Source organism: Cyprinodon tularosa, unplaced genomic scaffold, assembly GCF_016077235.1.
Source record: "Cyprinodon tularosa strain WSP-4 unplaced genomic scaffold, ASM1607723v1 ctg602, whole genome shotgun sequence".
NCBI classification, from domain to species: Eukaryota; Metazoa; Chordata; class Actinopteri; order Cyprinodontiformes; family Cyprinodontidae; genus Cyprinodon; species Cyprinodon tularosa.
In genome coordinates, this window is record NW_024039344.1 from 144,478 (window position 1) to 171,274 (window position 26,797).

Genomic DNA, 26,797 nt, shown 5'->3' on the forward strand with positions numbered 1-26,797 from the left:
CAGATAATCCCCCAACAAAAAGATCTATATCAAAATATATAGAAGAAGGAAGGAGTAGGCGACCCACATACAGATGTTTCACTCTTTGATGCAGTCATCCCAGTTTTATAGTCCCTGTCCTGTGACTTTTGTCACGTCTTCGCCATCCCTTTCAACCATATTTTCTGTCTCAAAATAATAAATATAGCTATATACCAGGAGTAGCTAAAAAGTTTGAAGTCACTGTAGGAATCAGGGTTAGAAAGGAGGGCTACAGTTGATTTAGAGTCTAAATCAACTGTAGCCCTCCTTTCTAACCCTGCCTAAATTTTAGGCGATTCTGGATTAGATTTTAGAAGCTTTTTCTCCAAATCTTAAATTTGAAAAACAGTTTCTTCACTCTATAGGGAGGGAGGTATACCGCTGAGGGAACCTTTTGATGGAAACCGTTTGCATATATACAAAATATTAACCTATCAGAGTTTAAAACTATTGAAGAATAAATGCTGATGATTTTAAAAAATGCAGAAAATAAAGACCATAACGATAAACATCTTTTAAAAATTACAATATATATATTTTTAAAGCAAAATAATAATACTTTACTTGCTATAAAATAAAGATACTTTTTTCAAAGAAAGAAGGAGTATAAAGTTAAAAGAGGAACTAAACTGTAAAGATGCTGTGTGTGAGAACATCTTAAAAATAGTGGGCATTTTCATTCTCATGAATAAAAAGAGTTTAAATAATTTTTTTTATTAGATAAATTAAAAAGTAAAAACAAATAATTTTAGAAGAGTAAACAATATACTTTATTTGAATAAAAAAGAAATAGATGTAAATTAACGCTAAAAAGTAATGGATTTGCAAAATATATAGTATATATATAGTTAATTGATTAGGTTATTTGCTTTTTTTTTTTGTTTTGCATTAAGAAAACTTGTTTTAGTTTTATTTATTATCACAATACCAAAAGAAATTGTTTAAACAGTTAAAAAACAATATCTGACATTAATTTAAAGCGAAAGGAGAATAAAAACATACTGTTTATCTCTACCTACTCCTTTTAAACACGGAAGAACAAAATTTAATATGATAAGATGTTACTTAATTTACATCACGCAGATGTTTAAAATATACTTTCACCAAAATGCTAAACCATTTGACTCTATGATGGCCAATTTCATTTAAAACAACATAAATGAACATTTATTTGACCTTAAATAGCTCCTTAAAGCTATTTAAGATAGAATCTGTTCACCCAGTCAAATAAATTCAATAAATTAATGTTTTTACTGTTTAAAGCAAAACATTATACATTTAAAAACATTTCCCTTAAAAAGAGTGAGATTATGCAGTGTGTGAATATTTACAACATTATTCTGGTTTAACTCCATGTAGAACATAACAGCTAAACAGTCAGCATTACTCTTCCTTGATATTTATTAACATATGTGGTTGGTTAACATTTACATTTTATGATTTCATCATCAGATTTCTGTGAGATTAGAGGGCAGCTTGAAGAAAATGAAACCAGAATAGTGTGTCACAGATTTATTAGATTTATTATATAATCAAGACAATGTCAAACAAATAGAATAGTAAACACAAAATCCTATGCATTTTCTCTCTTCGACTTTGCGCCTTTTTTTTTTTTTTTTCACCTTTCAAATAGAAGCCACAGTCTCATATGTATGGGTTAATAGTTTTTTTTAAATTCAATCAAATATCATCCCCGAGTAATAGAGGCTGGAGGAAGAGGCCAGCTGTCCCCAGGATACAGACAAGGACAAAAACCCAGAGAAAGATCCTATCGATAACCATGGCAACATACTTCCAGTCATCCTGAACCTGTGGGACCACAGCAACAAAAATGGTTATTGTTTTATTTTCAAGAGTGTTTTATGATAGATTTTTTTCATGCAATACGAACTTCTTACCTCTTTCGCTTCATTCTGTAGTCTCATGTTCTCTGCTATGTATTTAACACTTTCAATTGCCTCTCTGACTTCAGGAGACAGAGGCAAAACTGACAAAGCTCCTCCATCCAGAGACTCTGAACTGGAGCAATGACTGTCTTGTCTGGTCCCAACACCAGTGTTCCCGGTCAGCGCCCCAAGGCTTCCCAGTCCACCACCCCCACCCACTGAGTCTGACGGCAGTCTGCCACATCTCTTCTGCCAGCAACAGTTACAGCGGCCTTCACAACACAGGACACCAGAACCAGCACATTTGTCTTCGCTCAGGTTGTTCATGTCAGAGAGCTCCGTGTTGTTAAAAAGCCGCTGGCGGTTCGTCAAGCTGGACACCACACTGGATGCCAAAGCCTGGGGCTTATGTTGCTTTTGCAGGGTGCTGGAAGAGTGAACAGTGCAGGATCTCAGATGCATTGTCTCGACACTGCCAGCCACTGTCACCTTCTGCGAGTCCCTATCCGGCCTGGTCATAAACATCACTCGGGGCAGAAGACCCAGAAACACGCGACGCACCCAACAGGGCATAGTGTGAGTCTTAGGCGTGCGGTAGTGGACATTCAAGACAAAAACGGTGATGACAATGGAGAGGGTGATGAATATCATGGTGAAGAGGAGGTACTCGCCAATTAGAGGTATGACAAGTGAGGTGGAGGGAATGGTTTCTGTTATGACGAGGAGGAAGACAGTCAAAGAAAGCAGGACGGAGATGCACAATGTGACTTTCTCACCACAGTCGGATGGCAGGTAGAAGACAAGTACAGTTAGGAAGGAGATGAGGAGGCATGGGATTATCATGTTGATGGTGTAGAAAAGAGGCAAGCGGCGGATGTACAAAGAGTAAGTGATATCGGTGTAGATCTCCTCGCAGCAGTTGTACTTGATGTCGTGCTTGTAGCCAGGCGCGTCAATAATTATCCACTCGCCTGTCTCCCAGAAGTCCTTGAGATTGATAGTTGAACCAATCAGTACCAAGTCAATCTTGGCCTTGTCGTAAGTCCAGGAACCAAACTTCATGGTGCAGTTTTGGTAGTCGAAGGGGAAATATGTGACATCGATTTTGCAGGAGCTTTTAAATATAGCCGGAGGGATCCAGGTGACGTCACCGTTGTAGCGAAGCAGAGCCTTTGTTTTATCGTCTACCTGGAAATCTCCAACTGCACTGTGAACAACATAAGAGTAAAACTGATGAAAATGGGCAATGCTGGTTAAATACAACTAATAATTAATGATTTGGTGATTTGGAAGAGGCTTATGCACAGAAGGGAAAATAATCAACTTAAATGATTTGTTAGTAAAATAAATTTCAATGTTATTGTTGACATTAAATCCAAAATGGATGTCCTTAACACACAAGTAATGCAAAAAAAAAAAAAAAAAAAAAAAGCTGTCATATGTGGATGCACTGTATATACTGTATATATATCCCGTCCACCTTTTCTTCCTTTGGAGCTGATTTAACGAGTAAATTTCTCCACTGTGAGATAATTACAATCAATCAATCAATCAATCAATCAATCAATCAATCAATCAATCAATCAGTCAGTGCACACATGTAAATCCTTTAAAAACCAAAAAAGAAGGAATGACAAGTAATGGGTATCAAACACATAAAAAAAGAAGGTTTAAAAGGCATAAATAGCCAAGAAATGTGCTGAAATCTGCCACTATTTAGAAAGCAGTCCTAGTCATTATCAGTGCAAGATAGATATTGTGTTGTTTAATCCTAATTGCTGATTTATAAAACCATTACGTCTCACAGAGTATTCCCTAATAGTCACAAGCAAATGGTCCTCTGCAGACCTTTGAAACATTGTGGCATATATAAAATCATTTTTCTTTTATTTTTTTTACCTCTTCTTAATCCTGTTTTCCCTGTGAGCATTTTCAAGATTTCAAACTATTTGTGTAAAAGAACAACAACAGGCGTCATTTTAAAATTATTACCCAAAAAAATGCTTTAATATAAAAAAAAAAAAATATATATATATATTATAGTGAGAGTGTTTAACACTTATCCCCTGTCTTCCCAATATCCTTCATTTGGATTTATTTGTATGTGTGGATCACTTTGCTATTGGTTGGATATTCTGGTGTGAGAGAATACATTCATATAAAGTTGCCTTGTTCAATACTTGTTTAGCAAACTGTGGTTTGCTAAAGATGCACCAAAATAAATATAAAAATAAATGTCAACTTACTTGTTGTAGAGAACAATGTCCGGCTTCCAAATTTTTTTTGATGGAACTCGTATAAACTCTACTCCACCAAACTCTTTAGGATCCCATTTGAGTTTATAGTCATTCCAAATCTGACAAAAGGAAACAATTATTAATACACAACACAAGCAACATCATAATGACATTAAAAACACCTGGAACATCTTTAAATAAAATCTGAAATTTTTGTTTACATCCAGTAACTTTAGTTAATCCAATTAAACTTGATGCAACATCGAAGCATCTGATGGGTTTGAACCAAAAGCCATCATCTTTCTGCAGATGGTTCTTCACAGTAATTGGCAGCAGGGGAAATCAAGAGTCAGACTCTGCTTTATTGGACAAATAGGGTAAAACACAATAATATAAACTGCATGTATTCAAGGGGGATCACTTGAAATCATCCTTTGAGGGGCCGTATGTTGTCTGTTCTGTTGAACAATGCCAGTCAAACTTAACTTTAGCTTTTAAGAAGTGACTACAATTAATGCTGCAAAATAAAACAAACTTGTTTGATTTGGAAATTGATTATTTTTTATTTAGGCTGAATTTGGATTAATGCGTTAATAACACTGAAGATCGATGTAAGACTTTTCCAGTTTTTTTCTTCTGTCAATATTATTTCTAGCTAGTTTTAAATGCACTCTTCTTTTGTTTTGTGATATAAGTAGAGCTTTTACTGCTCATTGTTTATTTATCTTACGGTTTCAAGACAATTTTTTCTGCACCCACTCTGACCTCTCTTTCTTCTCATTAAATCCTGTGAGACTCATTAAAACACGACCATAAACCCAATTCTGTGTTTTCTGAATAGCTGCTTTGATTAAAACACTGTACATAAGTAGAGTAAATTGCCAAACAGTGATGGGCAGCAGGGGAAATTTAGCTCTTCAATAAAATTATTATTTTTTCCAAAATCATTGAAAACATTGATAATGATGGAAGGGGGAACGTTGCATTGTTATTAAAATCACATGGTATTAAGAAAGAAAAAACACCATATGTTATGTGGTCGATGGGGAGCGGTGGCCTTGAGACCCACTCCCACAGACTGCCACTCTGGGTCTCTGAGTAAGACCCTTAACCCCACACTGCTCCCTGGGCACCCCATGATGGCAGCCCACTGCTCCCCAAGGGGATGAGTTAAATACACTTCATTTCTACGATGTGATCAATAAAGTTAAATTATTATTATTATACTGTAAATCCCTTTTGTTACCTGAGATTGTTTCATAATGTCCTTATAAATACATTTTAGGGTTAAGAACCTTAAAAGAGTGGTTTAACAGAGAATTTGATCTTAGGAATCTTGTCTTCAACACAACAATACATAAGATTTCATTTTTAGCAGTTTTGCTCTATGTGGTAATGGAATACAAAGTTTGTTGTTCCTTGTATTTGTTTATAAGGAGAAGATGGAAAAGCAGCAGTGTTTGAATTTAATAACTAGTCAATTAAATTCAGTAACATTATGAAGTCACATCTATGTGTTTTAAGTAATGATGATTTGTTTCAGTCTTGTCGTTTTTCTACTTAAATTAAGAACAGTCTGATAAATGCCTTTAAAAAGCTTCCTGCCATAGTAGTTAATCGTTGCAGTCCAGGCAACACAGGGTAAGTTCAGTTTGGTAAAACAACATTCATACACAGTATTTCAGAGTGCCTTTCTTTATTTATTTTTTAGTCCTATTTCTCTCCAAAACATAGCTTTGGACTCAGCTTTTACTGAGAGTTACTATGTGCTCTCTTTTATCCCTTTGACATGAAACTGCCTTAGAGCTCGTATGCTTAGCTGGTTATTTTCCCCACAGAGCCACCTCAGGAGCTAGTTTACCGTTACCTTTTCCAACATAGAAAATATTCTCTCCTTAAACCCTTGTTGGCCTTGGAAGATGGCCGCTCACACTGGGCCCGGTTCTGTTGGTGGTTTTTTTCTTGTTAAAGGGATTTTTCTTCTCCACTGTCGCTGCTTGGATGCTTTGTTGGAGGAATTGTTGCTGATTAAATGAGTTGATGGAATAAGCTGGTTTTCCTTAGATAGAACATTTTGAACCAATCTGACTATTTGATTGGATTTAATTGTCTCTGTTAAGTCCTTGAGATATGTCAAATTGGCGCCATATACATCTATAGAATTTCAATTTCACAAAAACAAAAGTATAAAAATAAAAACCAAAAACGTACTGAACAATAAAAAAATAATAATTTTAAACCACGTCCCACTTTGTTTCGTTCCGGTAACTTTCTGGTTACCTTAAGGGTTGGATCATATCTAATAAGCATCTCTGATATGTGTTCCATGGAATGCATTATAGACCAGCAACAATATTTAAAATAAATCTTTTTACATGCAGTGTGTAAAGGTTCATACTGCCTGATTTATTACAGAGACCTTTAAAGACAGCTTTCAAATGCTCTAGCCTGCAGAAAATAAAGGCCTGCATCATGTTTGTGTCATTTTGTCAGGAAACTCTTTGAATTATTGTAAGATGGAAGTTGGCTAGTTTAGTAATAATACTTTATGTGGATGTTAACATTTAGGTCTGAGTTCCCCAGGCAATCAAGACATACAGTACTGTACGTTTTCTAGTCTAATTGAAGCTAGCTTAGTTTGATTTCTAAACCTAAACTTTTTGCAATAAAAACATCTGGGTTTTCTGCATAAGGTCTGAGTTAATGTTGCTCTATTTATAAAATGGACACAAGAACTTTATTAACCTTCAGTTATGATCACAATGAAATATAAGGTTGGGTGTCATCAGCGTAGTGCAGTGTTTTCTAGTGAACGCTAGACGTTAAATAAAATTAAAACACAAGGTCTGCCAAGAAAGATCAGACCTAATCCAGTACCAGGTTTGTCCACCCACTTTTCCAGTCCATCTATCAGCCCAAAAGAATCATGTAAAAGCAGACCTGGTCGATACTTCATGCCTTTGCTAATGGTTTAGTTTCTCAAACATACACCGGAAAACTTACATGTCTTAGCCACAAATTGGTTTCCATGATCTGATTGACTTCATCCTAAAAAAAGGAACAGATTACAAGCACATCAGTGTAAAAGTAAAAAGCAAAACCCAAAACAAACAAACTCACATTTGTTACCATTTTAGTAAAAACTGTCACAATACACACATCTTTTTTAACATGTGATGAAGAAACTTAACCCAGAGCAGTTTTTTTTCTTTCTGCGAGGTCACGTTTTGGTAAATCCCAAGAATGACGATGACGAGACATGCACCTTAGTCCTCTGAGCCTCATGCAGAAATGCACAACAGCTGGAGCTGCTAGGTCAGTACACAAATATAACTTTTATTTTAATAAGCTAGAGCACAGCAGCTAAGGAGAGGAGGGAGAAAAGTTGCAAAAGTCAGATTTATATGTGACTTAGAGCGTGAAGGAACCACACTTATAAGCCAGTGCATAACATTAATCATGCATGTGACCATATGTATGCAGATGGGCTCGAAGGTTCAGTGGTGAGCACAAGTGAGGAAAAAGTTCAAGCATAAGATCTGGTTATGTCTGTTTACTAGCAAAGCAAGCAGAGTACCATCGGTGAGCCTTAATCCCGAATGATTGCAGCAGCCCCAGTAATGAGCTATTGATGGTCTAAATGAACTCATAGAGGCGTAATGTAATTGGTTTGGATGAACCAATACCATTTATGGCTGGATTAGGAGCAGCAGGTGTTGCTGAGTGAAAAAAGTCATCCATCAGCAGCTTAATCTCAGTGGCTTTCTCTTTAAAATGTTTTTTTTTTTTACATTTTCATGCACCTGGACTCATCTCCGGGGATGCCACCAGAACTAGGATGAGTTTCTGTAACGTGAAAGGTCCTTCATACTTCTTTATTTCAATAAATCTTTGCTGACATACTGGACAGAAAAAAAACATGGAGATGAGCAGCAAAATATCTTATTCTGTGTGTTCTATTGATGCAATGTCCTACAACAATAGTTATATCTCTTGAACCTTTTTCAATTTTAATAGACATTACAGTCTCAAACTCCTTTATATTTGATTGGAATTACATTTGAGAAATCTGCTCCAAGCTCCATAATACCCAATGTGTTAAATTATTATTATTAATGAAAATCAAATCTTTATTGGCATTATTGGCAACTTTTTTTAAACATGTTTCATATCTATAAAATAAAACAGTCCTTTTGATAAGATCTCCTAGTTTTTAGGGCTAATATAAGTGATCAAATAGCATCCTGAGAACCAATGATAATACCAGGCAGATAAAGATTAAGTTTTTTTTTTTAAAAAAAGACTGTTTTGTTTTTTGTTTTTTTACTTCAAAATGGAGATTTTTCATCATCTGGAAATGAGTCAAGTTTGCAACAAATGCATATCCAAGACATGGTAATCTACTTCTTAAACCAGGCCTGATAAATACATTATTAATCTGACAAACAGCCAGCCGGGCCATGGTGACTTTGGAGATACAGAGACCATAACCTAAAGTGGAAAAATCTGTTGACAGGGCATCTATTAGGGGTATTAATAGAAGTGTGCCAAGAATGAAATGGCAGATGGAGGAAAGCCATAGATTTCTTGTTTGAGGTTAGCAGAGCCAAAATATGAATGAAAGAACAAGGGTCTGAGGTGACCAAAAATCCTGACCCAGCATGACAGCAACCCCCTGTAGTAAAACAAGGTGATAGAAGCATCATCCTGTGGGAACACTTCTTCTGTTGTGAAGCTGATCATGGTTGAGGATCAGATGTATAAAACTGCATAGGGATACCCTGAATAAACAGGTTAAAGACGGCAGGACAACAACTGTAGACATTCAGTCAAAGTTGTAATTTCATGCTAAATATTTTTACATTTTATTTGTAAGAATGACCCACTTAAAGTCAAAACCTAAATCAGATTATAGAGCAAGGGCAATACTAACTGTTGAACAGCTTTTTTCTTCTTTTTTTTCAGCTTTTTTTTTTATTGTCATTACAGTGTAACAAGTACAGAGCAACAAAATTAACTCTCTGCATTTAACCCATCCCCCCTGGGAGCAGTGGGCTGTCATTTTGCAGCGCCCAGGGAGCAATGTGGCAGTGTGCCCTAACCACTAGGCCACCACTCCCAACCACTAGGCTGACCAGCTTAACTTAAGCTACTTTACGATGGTTTACTTTTTTGTTTTTCCAATCTCACAATTATCTACTACCGTATGTTTTTTCAATAAAATTTAAGATCTACTAAAAGGAAACATAAAACCGGTTCAAGTGATACTAACATTTTAGCAATTTATTGGAAAAAAGACATGCAGTTCTAATTTTAAAGCAAAAATGGAAACAATTTAAGTTTTTCTTCTTAACCTGAAAAATAAATTAACATACATAAAACAAAAGGCAGCTTTACAGTCACTGACCTACCAGGATCAGTCCAAGAAATTTATCTGGGATCGACAAACTAGAGTAAAGCCCAACATTTAAATAAGAAATGCTCATCAGACCAGGCAGTGATATTATGAAGGACTGCTAAGAGCTTCTAAGACACCTGACATTTCTCAACCAGACAGGCAACCAGACTCATCCTGTCTTTGTCTATTTCCTTCCTCAGGTAGATAATCTGTGGAATGATGTGATCTGACATGTAGAGTCAAAGGTGTGTCAGAATGCATCCGAATTGTGGTACAGATTTACACAAGGTTATTTTATTCTGAGAATAAAAAAAGAGTATCTCTAAGCTTTCGGTCATGTCTACTGACCAGAATGATTTATGTCTGTTGTGCCCCATAAATAACAGCAGGCTTAGACTGTGCAAGAAAAAAAAAGAAGAAAAAAGCAAACCTTTTTATCATCCACTTACCACTTTGACCAGCTGTGACATGGACACTTCAAACTGCACAATGACCGGATCAGACACATTCTCCACTGGCCGAATGTACTGATTGTAGTTGGAGAATATCACCGAGAAGAGCTTATGCTCTGCTTCTGAACATGTGCCTCCTGCACCGGAGCAAACGGTCAGACATGGATCAGTGACTGCAGGATTTTCCACATGGCAGAAATCCAAGTCGTGCATTTCTCAAATCATTTCTACACATTCTGTGCTATTTGACCTGCATGCTGTTTGATCTCAGTGTATCATCTCAAGTCACTCAATAAAGAGAAACTTTATTCAATTAGTCTTTAAGTTAAAACAGAACATTTAAAATTTTCTGAATATGCAGTTAATGGAATAAATTAAATAGTTTTTTTTAATAATGAAAGGCTTCAAGAATCATTAAGCTAATGTGTGAAATTAATAACATAAATCAAGAAAAATGCAACAAGTATACAAGCTGATATAATTTCCCAAAAATGTCTTACCTGAAAAGAAGTACAAAAATATGATGTAAAATCTGTTATCCATCCTCACAGAGGACAGATGAATCAGGGGTCAACGGCAGCAGAGCTCCACGATGCAGACAGAGGAAGAAAGAGTGATACAGTGTGTGCAGCTGCAGACTCAACCAGAGAAAACGGGGAGGGAGGCAGTGGCACAGTCAAACACACAGCCAGTCACCGAGAGGAACCACACAGCACACAGATGTGCACGCTATGGCCAGTAAATCAAGTCAGACACCAGGAGGCTTTTTTTCTCTTTTATACTGCTGGATTTTTGTTGTTTTAAAAACCAAGAAAAATCTTGCAAGTCAATATGCTAATTACTAAGCAGCCTGAAGATTCAGAAAAACAAATAAGTTATGCTGTCAGCAGACCAGTTGGTATTCACTTGGGTTTCCCTCTCACAAACATTCATTATGAAATCTCAATATTAAATCTAGGCTTGCTGTCCCTCTGGGGTTTGGACAAACTTCAGTGGAACAGATTCCTCATTCATTTATTTGTTTCCTTTTAAAAAAAAAAAGAAAAAAAAAAAAAAACAAGCAGCTTTAAGGTTTTCTTGATTTTAGTGGAAAGATTCAAATGTTCCTCCATCAAACCCTAGAAAATGGATTCAAATTAGTCTCTTCTGGGCTAAATTTGTCTCTTTAGCTCTGTGGGGAAAGAAAATACATTATTAGTCACTTGTGAAAGGGAATCTGTTGGGATTTAGGTAGCATTCATAAAATTCTGACATGAACAAATAATTAAAATAATATATAAATAAGTGGAAAAAGAAAAATACTATTTGCTACCATAGAGTATTAATGTCCAGCAGAGAATGAAAAAAAAAGTTTTTCCAGCAGTTAAGAGGCTAATCCTGATTTTAAAAATGCAATCCTTAAAAAAAGTCTTTTTTTGCAGAGTGTGGATAGACAGCAGGGTGTTCGATTCCTGCAGAGGTTGCAAGATTACCGACTGTCACTCTTCCTGAGTAAGACCCTTAAAGTTGTGTGCAGTAGCACACAGCTCCCTGAGGGATGGATTAAACACAGAGGACAGAGATCGCCACAGTGAAACTATAATCGAGTATTTCTGCTTCTACTGTACCTCATTTAAATTTGTAGATGTAATAATTGAGTGTGTCCAGTGGACTTATTTATAATTTTTATTGATAAAGAATAACACCCTTGACCAACTATACCCACTGTGAAACATGGTGATGGCACCATCATGCTGGGGGGATGTGTTCTCCTTAGGAAGGACTGTGAAGCTGGTCAAATTCTCTGTAGAAGTGGTTCAACCCTAATTAAAAAGGGAGTGTCGACCTAGTGGTTTAGTGCGTTTGTGCTCTGAGAAGGTTGCAAGTACCTGGTTCGTTCCCCACAACCTGCTCTCTGGGTTCCTGAGCAAGACCCTTTACCTCACACTGATCCCCTAGCACCACACACTGGCAGCCCACTGCTCCCCCAAGGGGATGGGTTAAATGCAGTGGTGAATTTCTCGAGTATGAGATTAATAAAGTTAACTTAAAATACAAGACTTTATCAAGTTTTGTTTTTTCTCAGATCACGGTAAACTTGTGTGTCAAAATATTCCAGAATTTGATCCAATTATGAAACTATGGTGAGATCTGAAAAGGGGTGTTTACAAATGTCAATCCTATGGAACTTTAAGTATTTTGCCAAGAGAAATTAACAGAAACTAAAAGCTTGCAAACTATGTACACACCGAAGAACGTACAGTTGTTTTTTTTTATTGACAAAGGCATACAGATTTCTTTCAAACAAAAAATAAAACAAAATTCGGATAGATAATAAAACAGGTTTTCTTAAGATAGCAAAACAATGTGAACTGTATGAATTTGGAAAAAAATTATTGAAAAACTAAATTATAATGTATCTATACCCTTCTAAATAATCAATAGAAAATAGATTTTTTTTGGCCTGAAAAAACTAAATGCTTCCTAAACAGCCTTTTGAATGTTTCCACTGTTATTTAAATGACCTCTTTGTGTTTCTCATCACTTTTTTTTCTCATCCCTTAAATATTTCTTAACAAATTCTCTTAGATGCATGCTGAGACTCTGGCTTGATGACGTTTGGCTGAAGTTCATGGCGGCTTTCCAAGCTAATAGGACACACTTGAATCCCCCAAGGTGTCTTTAGAAAAAAACAAAGCCACTTGGAAGTGAAAGATGTGGATGAGAAACCAAAAATAGACCATTGTCTCACTAAGAAACACCATTACACCATTTCTGCTTAAGAATTTTACATGTCTATGTATTGTTTATCCTAATAAAAACCAATGAAATAGACTAAATGGGTGTGAAAACTTTTAAAAGGCACTTTAAAAGAATAAGTGCCGCAATGGTTTGACAACAAAAACATTTCGCTAGACTTTTTTAATTAAAAGTTGGAAATCAACAAACTGGTAGGAACATGAATGAAATGATTGAATTATAGATTTAGATTTATTCTAAGTTTGGTCTTTGAGAGACGTGTCGAACAATTCTACTTGATCTTTTTGCTAATAACTGTTCACTTAAAGAATCAAATAACAAATAAATGACAGTGAAACTTGTAAACCTGAAGGCCAGTACAGCAGTTTTGTCCATTAACATGAGCATTGATTGATTAAAAGGAAGATCACCCTAAGAGTCTGCAGAGTCCCATCGAGCCCACTGAGCACTGTTTATCCAGCAGTAAACCTGGAATCTGTCTGTGAATGGGTTTTGGTAATTAGGCTCCACTTGTGTGTACTCCGGTACTTTTTTTTCTTCAAATAGGACGATATTTAATGAACAAGTGACATAAATAAGTGACCTATTAAAATAACAAATTTATTTAGGTAACCTGTGTTTACAGATCATCTAAAATTTTGAACCAACCGGGTCTTGCTATCTCTCCTATAGTTTCTTTCACATTACTAGACATTTAATCAGACTAAAAGAGGGACAGAGATCTTGCTTTATTCTTTTTTGATGACACAATTACACAAATTTAGGGCTAGGCTACATCTAACAACCAACATATTATATAAGATTTGTTTAAGCAAAACTTCAGCAGGATTCAGTGTTTTAAGAGAATATTCAACCCGGTCATACCTTTACTTATTGTAGATATAACACCACCTAAATCATATTTGTGCACCACCCATATTTTTTCATTCCGTCCTTTACTCTTCTTTAAATTTACATCACTGGTTCTTTTCAGTAATACAGCGATTGAGAGCTTTACATAAAGTCCAGGATTCACATCAGCCTTTTGATGCTCATCGTATGCGAGGAGTAGAAATAATGGGCTGCTGGTTGGGAATGATCTGACTCTGGAAGACAGGCTGCAGAAACAAGCCCAGGGTTCCCACCACGCACACTATCACAAAGATCCACAGGAACATCCGATCCACCACCATGGCCACATACTTCCAGTCCTCGATTACCTGCAAAAGGACAGACAGTTTTAAAGCTTTTTCACAATTTAATCTCTTTAAAGTGTCGAAAACGTTCAGAAATGTAAAAGTTTTGATTTTGTTTTGATTTGAATATGATGGAAAATATGAATTAATACAAAATAATAATTTTAATAATATTGTGAGGCATGGCAAGTTTATCTTTATAGCATGTTTCACTGGCAAGATAATTCATAGTACTATACAGGAGGAAAAAAAATGAAAAAGAAGAAAATTGACACATTAAAATAAGTGGATCATATATAAAAAAGATTATATCATTGATAAATAAATAAAATACTAAATTGATTAAGAAAGTGATAAACAGTTAGACCTGGAAACTTAACTCATATGTAGATAGCACAGTCAATGCCTACTCTAGACAAATACGTTTTTGGTCTCGGGTTTCAGTGCTTTAAAATTTTTGTGGGAGTTTATTCCTGATTTGTTTAGCATAATGTTTCTGGTTCTGGTTCTAATTATGTAAAGCAGATTAAGGCCGGAAGACCTGGGAGGCCTTGGTGGTTGAAACAATGATAACAATTCTGTAATGTATTTTAGAGCTAAGCTATTCAGTGATGTATAGACTATCTGAGATATAGGAAGCCAGTGTAACAATGTTAGCAAACCAAGTGCACAATGTAGGACCATGCAAATATTATTTTCCTCAGTTGAGGCCAGTGTTTGTGATTCCACAATGGAGAGAGAATATTCCCATTGTACAGATCCAAAGCACCAGCAAAAGCAAAAACACACATTGTCAAAAAAACAGACAAAACAAAGCAAAGGAGTATGAAGGAAAATACACAATTGTCAGGTAAGACAATATTGGATTTTTTTGGAAAGATCCATCCATCCATCCATCCATCCATCCATCCATCCATCCATCCATCCATCCATCCATCCATCCATCCATCCATCCATCCATCCATCCATCCATCCATCCATCCATCCATCCATCCATCCATCCATCCGATTGATGGATGCTGTGTTCAAACCATAGATGGGCAACATGTTTTAAAACACTTCAGTAAAAATACACTGAAGTAAATCTAAATACAAGAGTGTGCAAAATAAATCCTTCATTGTTAATATAAAATGAAGAAATAGAAATCTACAAGACAATAAATAATGTGCATTCAGACAACAGCCTGTATTATGATTTTGTTCATGCAGACAACTCTTTATCCAGAAACTTTTGCCACTTGATCTGACGTGAGGAATGGTCAAGATGCTAAAGTTACACAATGGAAAATATACCAAAAGATGCAGAGTAAAATTCTAACCAGAGACATTAGGAGTAGTTGTTGAATTGATCAAAATCCACCGTAACAAATACCTTAAAGTTCCCTAAGGTTGCATTAACAGTCTTGTTTGTCTTTCAAAGAGATAAGGAGAAATTGTCAATTATGCTTGTCCATACATGGTTCCCTCTCATGTTTCATAACTCTTAGTTCTAAACAATAAATAAAAACCTTTCAAAGCAACTTAAACAAGCGCAAAAAGGAAAAGAGCTATCATTCACTTTTTGTTTACAAAAATTTTTTATGCATTTTGTGAAAAATTTAAAAATGTTGGTATTAATCTGCATACATACACTTTGATCATCATCGTCGCTCATCATGTGCTCAGCCACAAAGCGTACTCCATTCACTGCCTCCTGTACATCAGCAGCCCAGTCAGAGTTGTTTCTCTGCTGGAGGTCCTGAGTTGAGCTGAAGCCAGTGAAAAGGTAATCAGAAGACCGCAAGGGCTCCATTCTGTTGGTGTAGCTGTGTCCCATCGAAGGGGCTATATTTTTGTGTCCTGGAGTGGAGAAGGCAGAGTCAGAGGACAGCAGGGCAGAAGTAGAAAAGGTGAATCCTTTTTGGGGGGCAACTGGGTAACCCGTAATAGCGCCCCTGGCCCTTAGGCTACGCTTCCGCCGAAGTTTCTGACTGGCGGAGAAGTGCTGAGGACGTTTCATGAAGAGCATAGCAGGTAGTTTCACAAGGAATATCAGCTTGACCCAGGCAGGCATTGTATGGGTGCTTGGAGAGCGATGATGCACATTAAGGACACACACACTGGTAATAATGGAGAAGGTCACTAGCACCATGGTGAACATCAGGTACTTGCCAATTAGGGGTACATCTAGTGATGTAGGAGGAACAATCTTTGAGATTAAAAGAAGGAACACAGTGAGAGCCAAGAGGACAGAAATGCAAAGTGTCATCTTCTCCCCACAGTCCGAAGGCAAATAGAAGACCAGAATGGCCAACGAGGTGATCAGAATGCATGGGATGATGAGGTTTATGGTGTAAAACAGAGGCTTCCTTTTGATGATAAAGTCATATGTTAGGTCCACATAAGTAGGATCCAGAGGGTCCACATTTCGTCTGCCTGGTAATGCCAGGATGTCCCATTCTCCACTTGGTGTAAAGTCATCCATACTAGCAGCCTCAGACTTTAAGATCAGGTCAATTTCTGTGTGGTCGTAGGTCCAGGAGCGAAACTTAAGGGTGCAGTTCTGCTGGTCAAAGGGGAAATGCTTGACTTCAATCTTACAGGCACTTTTATAGATGGCTGGAGGAAGCCAGTTGATGGTACCATTGAAAAGGACAATGACATTAGTGAAGACAGTGACCTCATAGGTTCCATCGGCACTGTGGTGATGAATGGAGAAAAGACAATAAAAAAGTTTTAAACTTCTTACAAATTAGCTTCTAAGGCAAATGCTGTCAGCACTGTAATCTGTGTAAGTTCAAAACGAAATCCACAAAATCTGCAGCTTGGTCTTTGTTAAACTACAGAGGTTCCATTACAGAAGTGACAAAGTAAAATGGAAAAAAATGCTATGAGAGTAAGGATGACCAATGACGGATTTAAATTTCTAGATGGTGTAGATTAGCCTAATTTTGGCTGTTTTATAATTAGCCAGTCGAGAAACCAAAAGTAAATAGGTACACTACATGATGCAGACAACTTTTCTACATTTTGTTTTCTCTAATATTTTATGTCTGAGGTAAACACTTAAAAATAACAAAGCAACACAACTTACTTGTTGTACAGGACAATATCAGGAAGCCAAACATGTCGGGAGGGAATACGCAGCTTGTCAATACCTTCATATTTTGCAGGGTCCCATGATAATCTGTAATCAACCCAGTGCTGGAGAGACAGTCGGATCTGGTCAGATTACACAGCTCTCCCATAACACCAACTCATTTCTCATTACATGCTTGATTATTACTGAAATATTGTTTGAAGCTATTTCAAAGAAGCAATTTGCTCCATGTTAAAAGGTAATAATTGCCATGGTTTAATTCTAGTTTAAAGTGAAGGGCATTTGGTAGGCCACAAAATGTTACACTGCACTCTATAAACGTACCTGAGTTAGCCAGACATTTGTGGTCATGATCTGTTCTCTTTCATTCTGGAAAAAGAAACATTTGGCAGCAATTATTTACAATAAATGTTTTAGGAACATACACAATAAATGATCTAGACAGAATATCAAAATTGCGTTGGGAAACAAACAACATCTTGATTGTCATAATGAGCATTTTGCAAAAGGTTCATAATATATAAATAAAAACATAACAGGAACAAAATGACAGAACAAAACAATCAAATGCAGTCAATTTTTGCCCTATTTCCAAATTGCAAGACTAGCTCCTCCCAGCCATGTGATTTTATTGCTGTTAAAGCATTTGCAAAACCATAAACCCATTTTAAAGCCACAACTACAAAGTTGGAGACACTCTAGCAAACATAGTTTCTGGTCTGCAAATTCAGGAAAAAAATTTGTTGCTTGATGAGGGAACTTGTTCATTAGCTGAGTAATTTAAGTGAATTATGTATCAATATATAGCTATGAAAGTTTTCCATATTGTCAGCAGTCTTCAAAATAGAAATCTAAGAATTTGGGTCTGGATGCATCCATCCATCCATTTAATGTCACAGAGTACACCCTGGACAGGTCGCCAGTCTGTCGCAGGGCTTATGATAGATAGATAATGATATTTAATGTAATATGAATTGAGGTGTCTGGTAGCGCACAACCTTTTCTAACTAATTCAGTTTGAAACTATAACATTTTGGACCTTCGCACATTGATTTAAATACAAAAAAAGGAAGAGCAGGAAGGAAGCTGTTCTCAACACCCCTACTCTCCACGACCACCCAGAGGTGTGTGCCAGTAGACACGATCTTCTTTTACCCTTCCTGCCACTTAAAAACAGCCCTAGCATTTGTAACCCCATAATAACACCAAAAATGTGGCAGAGCAACCCTTAAGTTTGGAATTCTGTAGAAGAAATTTGATATTCTAAATGCTTCCTCTAAAATGTAATCAGATAAAGTGTTTTTGAAATTAGTTTTCAAAAGTGCAGAGATTTTAGTTGTCATAAATTGGCAGAGCGTTGCCTCAGACAAAAGCGATGGGTAGAAAACTCTATTAGCTCTTTTGTCTTGTACTACAGAGTTCTAGAATCAAACAGATAAGAATTTGGTCCGAAAGATATTGAGTCATTAAATGTTATTGATAATGAAAAGCATCTATTTCTAAATCATAGCTACAATTTGGGTTTTGGGAGTAAGAACACAAAGATGCAATGCATCGAAGAGCAGCAAATTCAGACTCCAAGCAGCTGGTGTTCTTAATCTTCGAATCATTAACCTTTTTATGAGCTCAAAGGAGGTCGTAATTACTCTCAGATAAGCTGTTATCTGGATGTCTGCTGATTAGTAAAACGTTTCATTTAAACCTGTTCTGATCTTTTTTGACAACCTTGTCAAAAACGTTGCTAAGTTACTAATACTAGTCATAAGTCTTGTAAAAAAAACAGTGTGTCTACCTCTAAATGGGAAATGTAATCTTGATAAATGGGATGATGCAATGTTTTAAACCTTGAGAGCAGCAATTTGCATAAAAACATTTTAAAATGTGCTGCAAAAAAAGTTGAGGCTTTTGAAAAAAATAATGCAACCGTTTTTGGCATCAACTTCTGATAATATTCAATTTCTTTAACAGAATTGTTTCATGTTAGCTGGGTAGGACATGAAACAATTATGTGAAAGAAACTAAATATAATAAGAAGCAGATGCCAAAAACGGTTCCAATTCCAATTGACTGACTACCATTAAACATAGCTTAGAAATGCTAAAATAATTAATAGGGATGCATGATATAATCGGCCCCCTATCGGTATCGGCCTGTATCGGCCTTAAAACTGAATATCGGACATCGGCCACCCCACCGATATTTAACCCGATATTTGATCAGCTTCTGAGTTTCTAAAGTCTAAAAAAAAAAAAAAAATACTACTTCTTCCTCAAAAACTTCTTTTTTTACAGACCTAAAAACTTCTAAAGACGGGGGAAAAAAATATTGATACATTAAAATATCACAATATCTTCATATGCTGATATATTGCAATTTAAAAACACCATATCAATCTCTTTTACTATATGTTGATATATTGACGCGGTATCGATCTATTTTACTAACAAAATCTCACAAGAATTTGCAAAATATCACGACAGTTTGTAACAGAGCGATGAAATTTCACGAGATTTTGAAAGTAAAATAGATCGATACCGCGTTTTTAAAAATCTATTTGATATCAGCATATGAAAATATATTTGAGTATATTATTTTTCAAAGTGTCAGAAATGGATAACAAAACTGCTATTTTCAATGACTACTTATTTTTGTCCAGCTTTAACATCGGTATCGATATTGGTTACATGAGTTTTAAAATATCGGCATATCGGATATCAGCCAAAATCCCAATATCGTGCATCCCTAATAATTAAAATCTAATTAAGAAACGACTTTGAATGAGTTTTCTTCTAAATAGAAAGTATCTTTTATTTACTCTCTATTCTTTAAATCAATATCCATATTTACACATAGATTAAAGTATAGCAACTAAAATGGAATGACAAATTATTCAATAGCCATTCCAATTCCCCTCCCATCATGCCACTAAAACTTGTACTATCAATAAGGGGCATCCAAATAGCAATTACCAAAGGGGTGAAATTGAAGCTCATAAAGTGAAGCTGTGAATGAGCTTTCTGTCCCGAACTGCAGCTGACAGCAGTCTCCATTGTAAATCAGAGAAAAGCCTTGGTCGCTGTGGCTAAAACAGGTTTATTGCCTCTTTTAATCCATTGTGCTGAAGTTTCAATCTAGACATGACATAGGCAGAGATGACAGCTGACCAGATCTACTATCCTACCTCATCATTTGTTGAGAGCTTCATCCTGAAAGAACCTACTACGTAATTAACTACCTTTAAAAAGCTGTTTTGTATTCTACATCCCCACTGTCCTCTATCTTAAGGTTGGTCTCATGTCTACCTATTTGTTTCCACAACCCATTGACCCTTTTACATGCAGATATACAAATACATATTTGTGGATTGGCTGCCTTACCACACTGATAAGTTGTGCAAGGGACACTTGAAGCTTTACTGTAACTCTCTCAGTCCTGTTGACGGCCGGTCGAATGAGTGGATTGTAGCGATCCGTTCCTAGCAGCCAGTTCATCAAACGTTCCTCTGAGTCAGCAGATATGCTACCTGGCAACACAATCGTGTTTGTCAATTTTTTATGGGACAGTAGAAGCATGAAGATGCAAAATTTAACTTCACTAAAATAAACCTCATCAATTCTGGAGGGAAGAGAAGATAATGGTCATTACACTTCAGAAAAATCTAGGAATGAGTAAAGATTTCTTAAAATAAGTGTATTTACCCAACATTTTAGGGTCATCACAGATGATCTGCCGATCAACTGAGTAATTTACCCTTAAAATAAGCTCATTAGATATTGTGCACTTGAAATAAGATGCTTTTCCTATTTGAAATGTGAATTGTCTTATTCCATTTGCAACATGTCTCATTTATCTGCTCACTTAAAAAAAAAGCACTTATTTTAAGAAAGATCGACTTAGATTAAAATTATTAGCTGTATACTATTTGCAGGTTCAGGCAATTAAATGAGCATAAGCATATAAAAAATAACAAGTTAAATTTTAAGGTTTAATATCTTTAATTCTTTTTCAATATAGAGTATTTTTTTAGTGGAAGGAGTAGTGAAAGGTGCCCAAGAAGCAGAAATAATTGCTTCATTGAGAGGATTGTGAAGCCAATTCATGAGTTAATAGTAAACATGGACATGGCCAACAAACATTACATTCCTTATGTTTAACGATCCTAAACCAGCAAGGGCAATGAAAAAGCAATGATTTAAACAGGTCTGTTATGGTTCTCCCCTTTTGGGACTTTGAGTATTTAGTTTTCAGTTATATAAGTAATTCTGTTTTGATGATCTTTGGTTTATTTTCCATTTTATGTTATATTTAAGCAGCCTTTAGTTACTCTCTGTTGCCCCATTGTGCCAGTCTCCTTTCCCCTAGCTCCCTTCTAGTCACTTCTATCCACACCTGCTCCATATGAGCTGATTACCCCAGTCTTTGTTCTGTCTCCCAAATATACTCTCCCTATGCAGTTCCTCCGTGCTGGCTCCTCTTTGTTTCTTGGCTCCCCATGTGTGTTTTCTCCTTACGTCTCCGGGGCTTTTGGGTTCATTTCTTGGATTTAGTTTCTTCTTCCCTTTGACTTCATTAAACCTACAAGAACTCATCTCTGCCTCCCTCATCTCTGCATTTGGGTCCTCAACAAACCTCCACCCTCAAGTTGACAGTAGCCGATATAGAACATAGGACCTTTAATTTTTTTCAAAAGTATTCATACACCTTAAGCTTCCTGCGTTTTGTCAAATTAGAACCCCACAGTCATCAGTGTATTCTATTTTAGCTTAAAGTGATAGATTGCCTTTGATGTAAAGGCAATGCATTTTCTTACGCCAAACCTTTACCACTCAGATTATTTTCCCTTTTTCATTAGCTGCTAAAAAATCAGAAAGATAATTGTAAATACTACCAACACCAAATAAACTCAAATTTAGAAGTTAAAGATAAACTAAACATAGAAGCTTAAACAAAATTGGTAACACTAACATTAACCAAGTTAGTCTGTCTCTTGTTCCATTAAACTTTCCAAAATAGACACTTTTTAAACATTTTTCATTGATATACCAATTATTTTGTGAATATAAAAAAAACTTTTTATTAGTTTCACTGTAGAACATCCAAAGAACACCTTGAGAATGCAGGTCCTACTGGGAGCTTTGTCTAGGTGTTATATTTAATAACTCAAGAAGGATGAAAACAAATACCCAATACACTTTTCAGATTCTTGTTTGTATTAAAATGCCTAAAAAGCAAGGTATCCTTAACCTACCTTCTTGTAAAGCAGCCTTGCCTGTGTCTTGCCCTTGCTTATTTCAAAAACAAAACCAACTAAAACTGATGGGAGATCAGTTTCTTCTAAATCAGATTGACACTTCTTCTGTTTCTTAATGTATTCAGATTAAGGCTAGATGTTCCTAAAAGTCCCCATATTAGAGCAGCTAATATAACAAACACATTTATGGTAACCATTTAGGAAGACAAAGCTGTTATCTTTTAGAGGCTTTATTCTACTCTGTACAGCTACGGGGTTTTGGTTTGAGCTTCCTGTTGATGTGACTCAAACTGTGTGCCATTACCAGCCCCTGAACTCCTGTTGCTTTGTGGGCTGTGGTGCAGTAACCATCTACCCCCTCACAGGTTGGTGGATAGTGACATGACAGCTATTGTCAGTCACTTGGCATAGTGGCTTCCAAGGTGCTATTCAACAGATGGTGTGTCGTCGAAGCTCTTGGAAAAGAGAGTCAAACAAGCTGTTTCTTCCCCAGAGGTGAAAGCCTTTTGGTCTGCACAGATGAGCTGCTGTGAACAGACCCAAAGACACGTTTGTGTCTGTGTGTGTAAAGGCTAAGCACGGCAAACCACACAAGCTGCTTCTGACTGCTTAAATGACATTATAGTGATTTATAGAGGGAGGTCAGGCGTGTTATGCCACAGTAAACCATTTTAGAACTGAGACGGTTCTCAAATAACTGAAAAACCATTATCCTCAGAGTGAGGTTAAAAATCACAAAGCAAAATGAGGGGGGCCCTTTTTTATTGGTTTTGCTTTACTGACATCAGTTTGTAACATTAGACTAAAGTAATGTAATTAATTTTTCCCCTTTTTCTTTCTTAACCCTCATAACAGATTTATTTCTGTGACACAAAACATGATTCCAAACCAAAGTACTTATAATTTACTTTTTTTTTTCATTTTAAGTATGTTCTAATTAGAATGTATAATCAAAAGAACAGCAAAACAAACATCAAGCAGAGAATATTAAGACTTACTTTATCAAGAGATCTGAATTGTATTTGTTTTGTTGGGAAGTTTAATTACAGGATACTTTACTGATGTTTTACAAGTTTTCCACAAATAATATGTTGTTTTTCTTCTTTCATTCCCTGTAATTAAAATATCAATCATAAATAAAAATGTATGTTTATAAATCCGCCATTCAGCATCAGAGCTGGTAACTTTTAAAGTTAGAAATTAATTGCAGAAACAATCCAAATAAAAAAAAAACACATGCGATTTATATAGTTTAAGAAATAAAACAAAATGAAAGAGAAACTTACAGCGGATTAAAGTCATAACGAAGTAAGCGCGGATGAGGAGCGTCCGAGTCATTTTGAAGGCACCATCTGGTCCGGTTCTGGAGGGGACCGCTCAGCTGCGCTCCTCACAGCTCCTCTCCTCGGATACAGACCACTCGACGCGCTTTATGGCTCGGTAACTTCACTCTGTCGATGTCCGCTCATGGCCTTCTGCTCTCACATCAGCCACTGAGAGAAATGCAGCGATTTCTAACGGTTTCCCTGCAGCAGCAGCAGCAGCAGCATGCACACCGAGCTCTGCTCAGTCTGCTTTCTGCAGGTCCTGTGCAAGTTTGCACCAACAAAGCAGCTTTTCTGAACAGGCCGTGTTGGATAAACAGTTAATGCATTTGTTTTTTCCCTTTTAATAATCATAAATGTTCTTTTAAAGACAATTACAAACCATTACCATAAAAATATTTTTACTGATCTACAGGTATATCTTAATCAATTAGAATAAAATAGAATATTTGTGTATTTTAGTTTATTTGTTCAATAACAATAATGATAATTATAAGTGTTGTGGGTAGCACTGTATGGAGGACCAACTCCGCCATATTTAAAAATAAATACAGAAATAAATGAATGCTCAATAAATTTATAAGCATACAATTAATTGCCAACAAAAATACACTAAACAAATAAATGTAAGTAGAAATTCAATTATACAGTGTAACATAAATGTATATAACTCTTTAAATTAGCTTCTTTATTTATTTGCCTTTGTAATATTTACCTTATTCATTTTTTAGTCCTTTATAATCTTCAACTTTATTTTTTAATTACTTACATTTTTAAGTATTTATTTATGTGCATATTGTATTATCTTTGTCTGTTTTATTCTTCCTTTATATTTTTTACCTTAGTTATTTCTTCCCCGCTATTTATTTCTGTCTGCCCTTATTACATTTCTGTATGCATTTCTGCCTCATTATGCAAATGAGGATGGGGTGTGTCCTAGAGAGTCAACTTCTGCTCATTGGTTGGCGGTCCATCTTCTTAACTCACAGAGCTCTGAGTACTAAGTTAAATGTTCTCTTTTCTGTTGCTGTTGTTCAATAAAAGTACGTTTTAAGATTATTTGAGGCGAGAACATTACACTTTTAAGCATCTCCATATGGCCCATTCACAGATTTAATGCGTAATTTAAAAGAAAATGTTCCGAACTTGAGAGGACCGCGGCAACCAGCGGAGCTCCGAAGCTAACGGCAGCCCGTCCACAGCGGCCCTCTCTCGGCAAAGCCGTGTGTGAAGCATGTTGGTTAGCATTTTACTACATGGATCGAATCTACAGGAGGAGAGTCTGAAGTCAAGACTGAAGTCATTAGAACGGGAGTAGGGACTTAGCCAAATTCAACAAAAAATCGCCATCATAGCCAGCGGTCCTCCAACTCTCCATAGTTCTCCTGTTGCACGAGCACAGGGCGACTGTTGCGCGCCTTTAGTGAGCATGCGTGTTTACTGTTGCTTGCGCGGTAAATCGTGCCGCCTGCGCTGTGCGGAGATGCAGAGGAAACCGTATGTGATGGGGAAACGCAGCTCGACGTAACACCGGTATTTCCATCTGGAAAACGTTGTTTTGCTGCTGGAGTCATCCTCACTCTCTATCTCTCTGTGTGTGCTGTATGTTAACAACCACCAGCAGAAACACCCACCTACCCAACTGACAGACGGAATCTCACTATACATCAGCCATTCTCATCCTCCCCTCTCTCACAACAAGGCGCGCACGAGTCCTATCATGAAAAAAAGGTTCATTTTACAATCAGGCGGGTTTAAAGAGGAATTTTTCACAATCACAAAGGCGGCCTACCAGTTGTCAGTTGACGGGGCCCCTAAGCGGTCAGGGCAAATGCAACTGCAGTCTCTGCTAACCGATATTTACGGCATTGTCCCTGAGCATGTGTGGGTTCTCTCCGGGTACTCCGGCTTCCTCCCACAGTCCAAAAACATGACTGTTAGGTTAATTGGCTTCTCTAAATTCTCCTTAGGTGTGAGTGTGTGTGTGAATGCTTGTTTGTCTCTGTGCTGCCCTGCGATGGACTGGCAACATGTCCAGGATATACCCCGCCTGTAGACAGCTGGAGATAGGCACCAGGACCTCTAACCACCCCACTTGGGATTAAAGCTACAGTGTGTAATATTTTTAGGGACATCAAACGTCCAGACTGCAGACCGCAGCAACATGAACATCTCCCCCCCACCGCTTCTCCCCCCCAACAGTACGGCGAGCGTTACGGGACAAAATGTCTTCCACGACGTCCGCATCACCTACCTTATCAAGTGATGAGGTTTGTTTACATAGATAATTTTACAGATAGTATTTCATTAGTCTGTGTAGGGTATAGATTTCAGTACCGTCTCAGTTCATCTCTCTCAACTTGCCGTAGTTACTTTCAAGCGTAATGGGCGATCTCGCAATCGCTAGTTTGTTGGCTCTGCGCTGCCGTAGCGCAAAGATGTCTGCCTCCATGGCTGCGAGACCCGCTCCTATGTAATTATAAATAACGAATTCTAAGGCAACGCAAATATTAAGGTTAAGAGGCTGAGCTCGTAGATGATGATAAATAACATAGTTATGTATAATATGTTACATTTCTGACTGTATATCCCTGTAATTATTACACACTGTAGCTTTAACATGTCAGAAAATGGATGGATGGATATTTAGAATAATAATAAAAGTGGTTTAGAGGGACATTATGGAAAGCCATAAAATAAGATACATATTAGATCACGAGATTAGCACATTATCTATTCTAGGCTAGTCTAATATTGTGCTATGGCCAGCACATTCAAGTGGAAGATTGTTGATTTGACAGATGTCCAACAGACAGTGATTGTCATCCTTAACAAGGCCACAAAAAGTAGGTACTGATAAAGCTGGATGATTCCAACTTCCAAGTACATCAACAGAAAGCTTGGTGGAAGGAAACAGGATTGTTGAAGTTAAGGTCATTGATGATTTTTGGAATTTTGAAATGGACTGAAGCCTTATTGAAAGAACCATATGAAATGGGCTAAAATTCCTAGATCCTTTGTGTCCAACCACTGCTGACCCAGATGTCTATGACCAAAGTGAAGGAAGAAACACAATAATGTTAGTTCATAAAACTCTGCCAAGTGCTCTGCACCATTAGATGAGTCTGAATCGCACATAGTACTAGTAGACATGCTGGTGTGTCATGCTGTTTGTCTTAAGAAGTGCTGTAAGATTATGCTGTGCTGACATTATCCAGTAAATGTGGGCTGTGT

General features: G+C 36.7%; 2 protein-coding genes across 4 annotated transcripts; both read right to left on the reverse strand.

Moving 5' to 3' along the window:
• Positions 1 to 1,518: 1,518 nt before the first annotated feature.
• Positions 1,519 to 10,660, reverse strand: chrna3 (cholinergic receptor, nicotinic, alpha 3). Of its 3 annotated transcripts, XM_038307185.1 has the most exons (6): positions 10,495 to 10,660; positions 9,992 to 10,131; positions 7,148 to 7,192; positions 4,154 to 4,263; positions 1,920 to 3,114; positions 1,519 to 1,830 (listed from the first exon to the last, which is right to left on the reverse strand). In XM_038307185.1, the coding sequence occupies exons 1-6, from the start codon at positions 10,535 to 10,537 to the stop codon at positions 1,702 to 1,704; spliced, it is 1,662 nt and encodes a 553-aa protein (XP_038163113.1). In that variant the 5' UTR covers positions 10,538 to 10,660; the 3' UTR covers positions 1,519 to 1,701. The 3 variants fall into 3 exon arrangements, with proteins under 3 accessions (XP_038163113.1, XP_038163112.1, XP_038163114.1); XM_038307184.1 differs by lacking the exon at positions 10,495 to 10,660 and having other exon boundaries at positions 9,992 to 10,207; XM_038307186.1 differs by lacking the exons at positions 7,148 to 7,192; positions 9,992 to 10,131; positions 10,495 to 10,660 and adding an exon at positions 6,012 to 6,104.
• A 3,027-nt stretch (positions 10,661 to 13,687) lies between these two features.
• Positions 13,688 to 23,822, reverse strand: chrnb4 (cholinergic receptor, nicotinic, beta 4 (neuronal)). Its single transcript, XM_038307187.1, has 6 exons — positions 23,525 to 23,822; positions 20,365 to 20,510; positions 17,312 to 17,356; positions 16,982 to 17,091; positions 15,539 to 16,586; positions 13,688 to 13,932 (listed from the first exon to the last, which is right to left on the reverse strand). The coding sequence occupies exons 1-6, from the start codon at positions 23,574 to 23,576 to the stop codon at positions 13,765 to 13,767; spliced, it is 1,569 nt and encodes a 522-aa protein (XP_038163115.1). The 5' UTR covers positions 23,577 to 23,822; the 3' UTR covers positions 13,688 to 13,764.
• Positions 23,823 to 26,797: the final 2,975 nt, after the last annotated feature.

What these genes read in the sequence shown, in the direction of transcription:
- chrna3 (XM_038307184.1), bottom strand. Translation starts at nt 10,207, where the DNA reads ATGCACGACTTGGATTTCTGCCATGTGGAAAATCCTGCAGTCACTGAT. An exon ending in TGTCACAGCTGGTCAAAGTG is followed by an intron (nt 7,193 to 9,991) that starts GTAAGTGGATGA and finishes TCCTTTTTTTAG; the next exon opens with GATGAAGTCAATCAGATCAT. An exon ending in CCAATTTGTGGCTAAGACAT is followed by an intron (nt 4,264 to 7,147) that starts GTAAGTTTTCCG and finishes TCCTTTTGTCAG; the next exon opens with ATTTGGAATGACTATAAACT.
- chrnb4 (XM_038307187.1), bottom strand. Translation starts at nt 23,576, where the DNA reads ATGACTCGGACGCTCCTCATCCGCGCTTACTTCGTTATGACTTTAATC. An exon ending in CGTTATGACTTTAATCCGCT is followed by an intron (nt 20,511 to 23,524) that starts GTAAGTTTCTCT and finishes TTGTGTTGCCAG; the next exon opens with GTAGCATATCTGCTGACTCA. An exon ending in TTGCACAACTTATCAGTGTG is followed by an intron (nt 17,357 to 20,364) that starts GTAAGGCAGCCA and finishes TTCTTTTTCCAG; the next exon opens with AATGAAAGAGAACAGATCAT.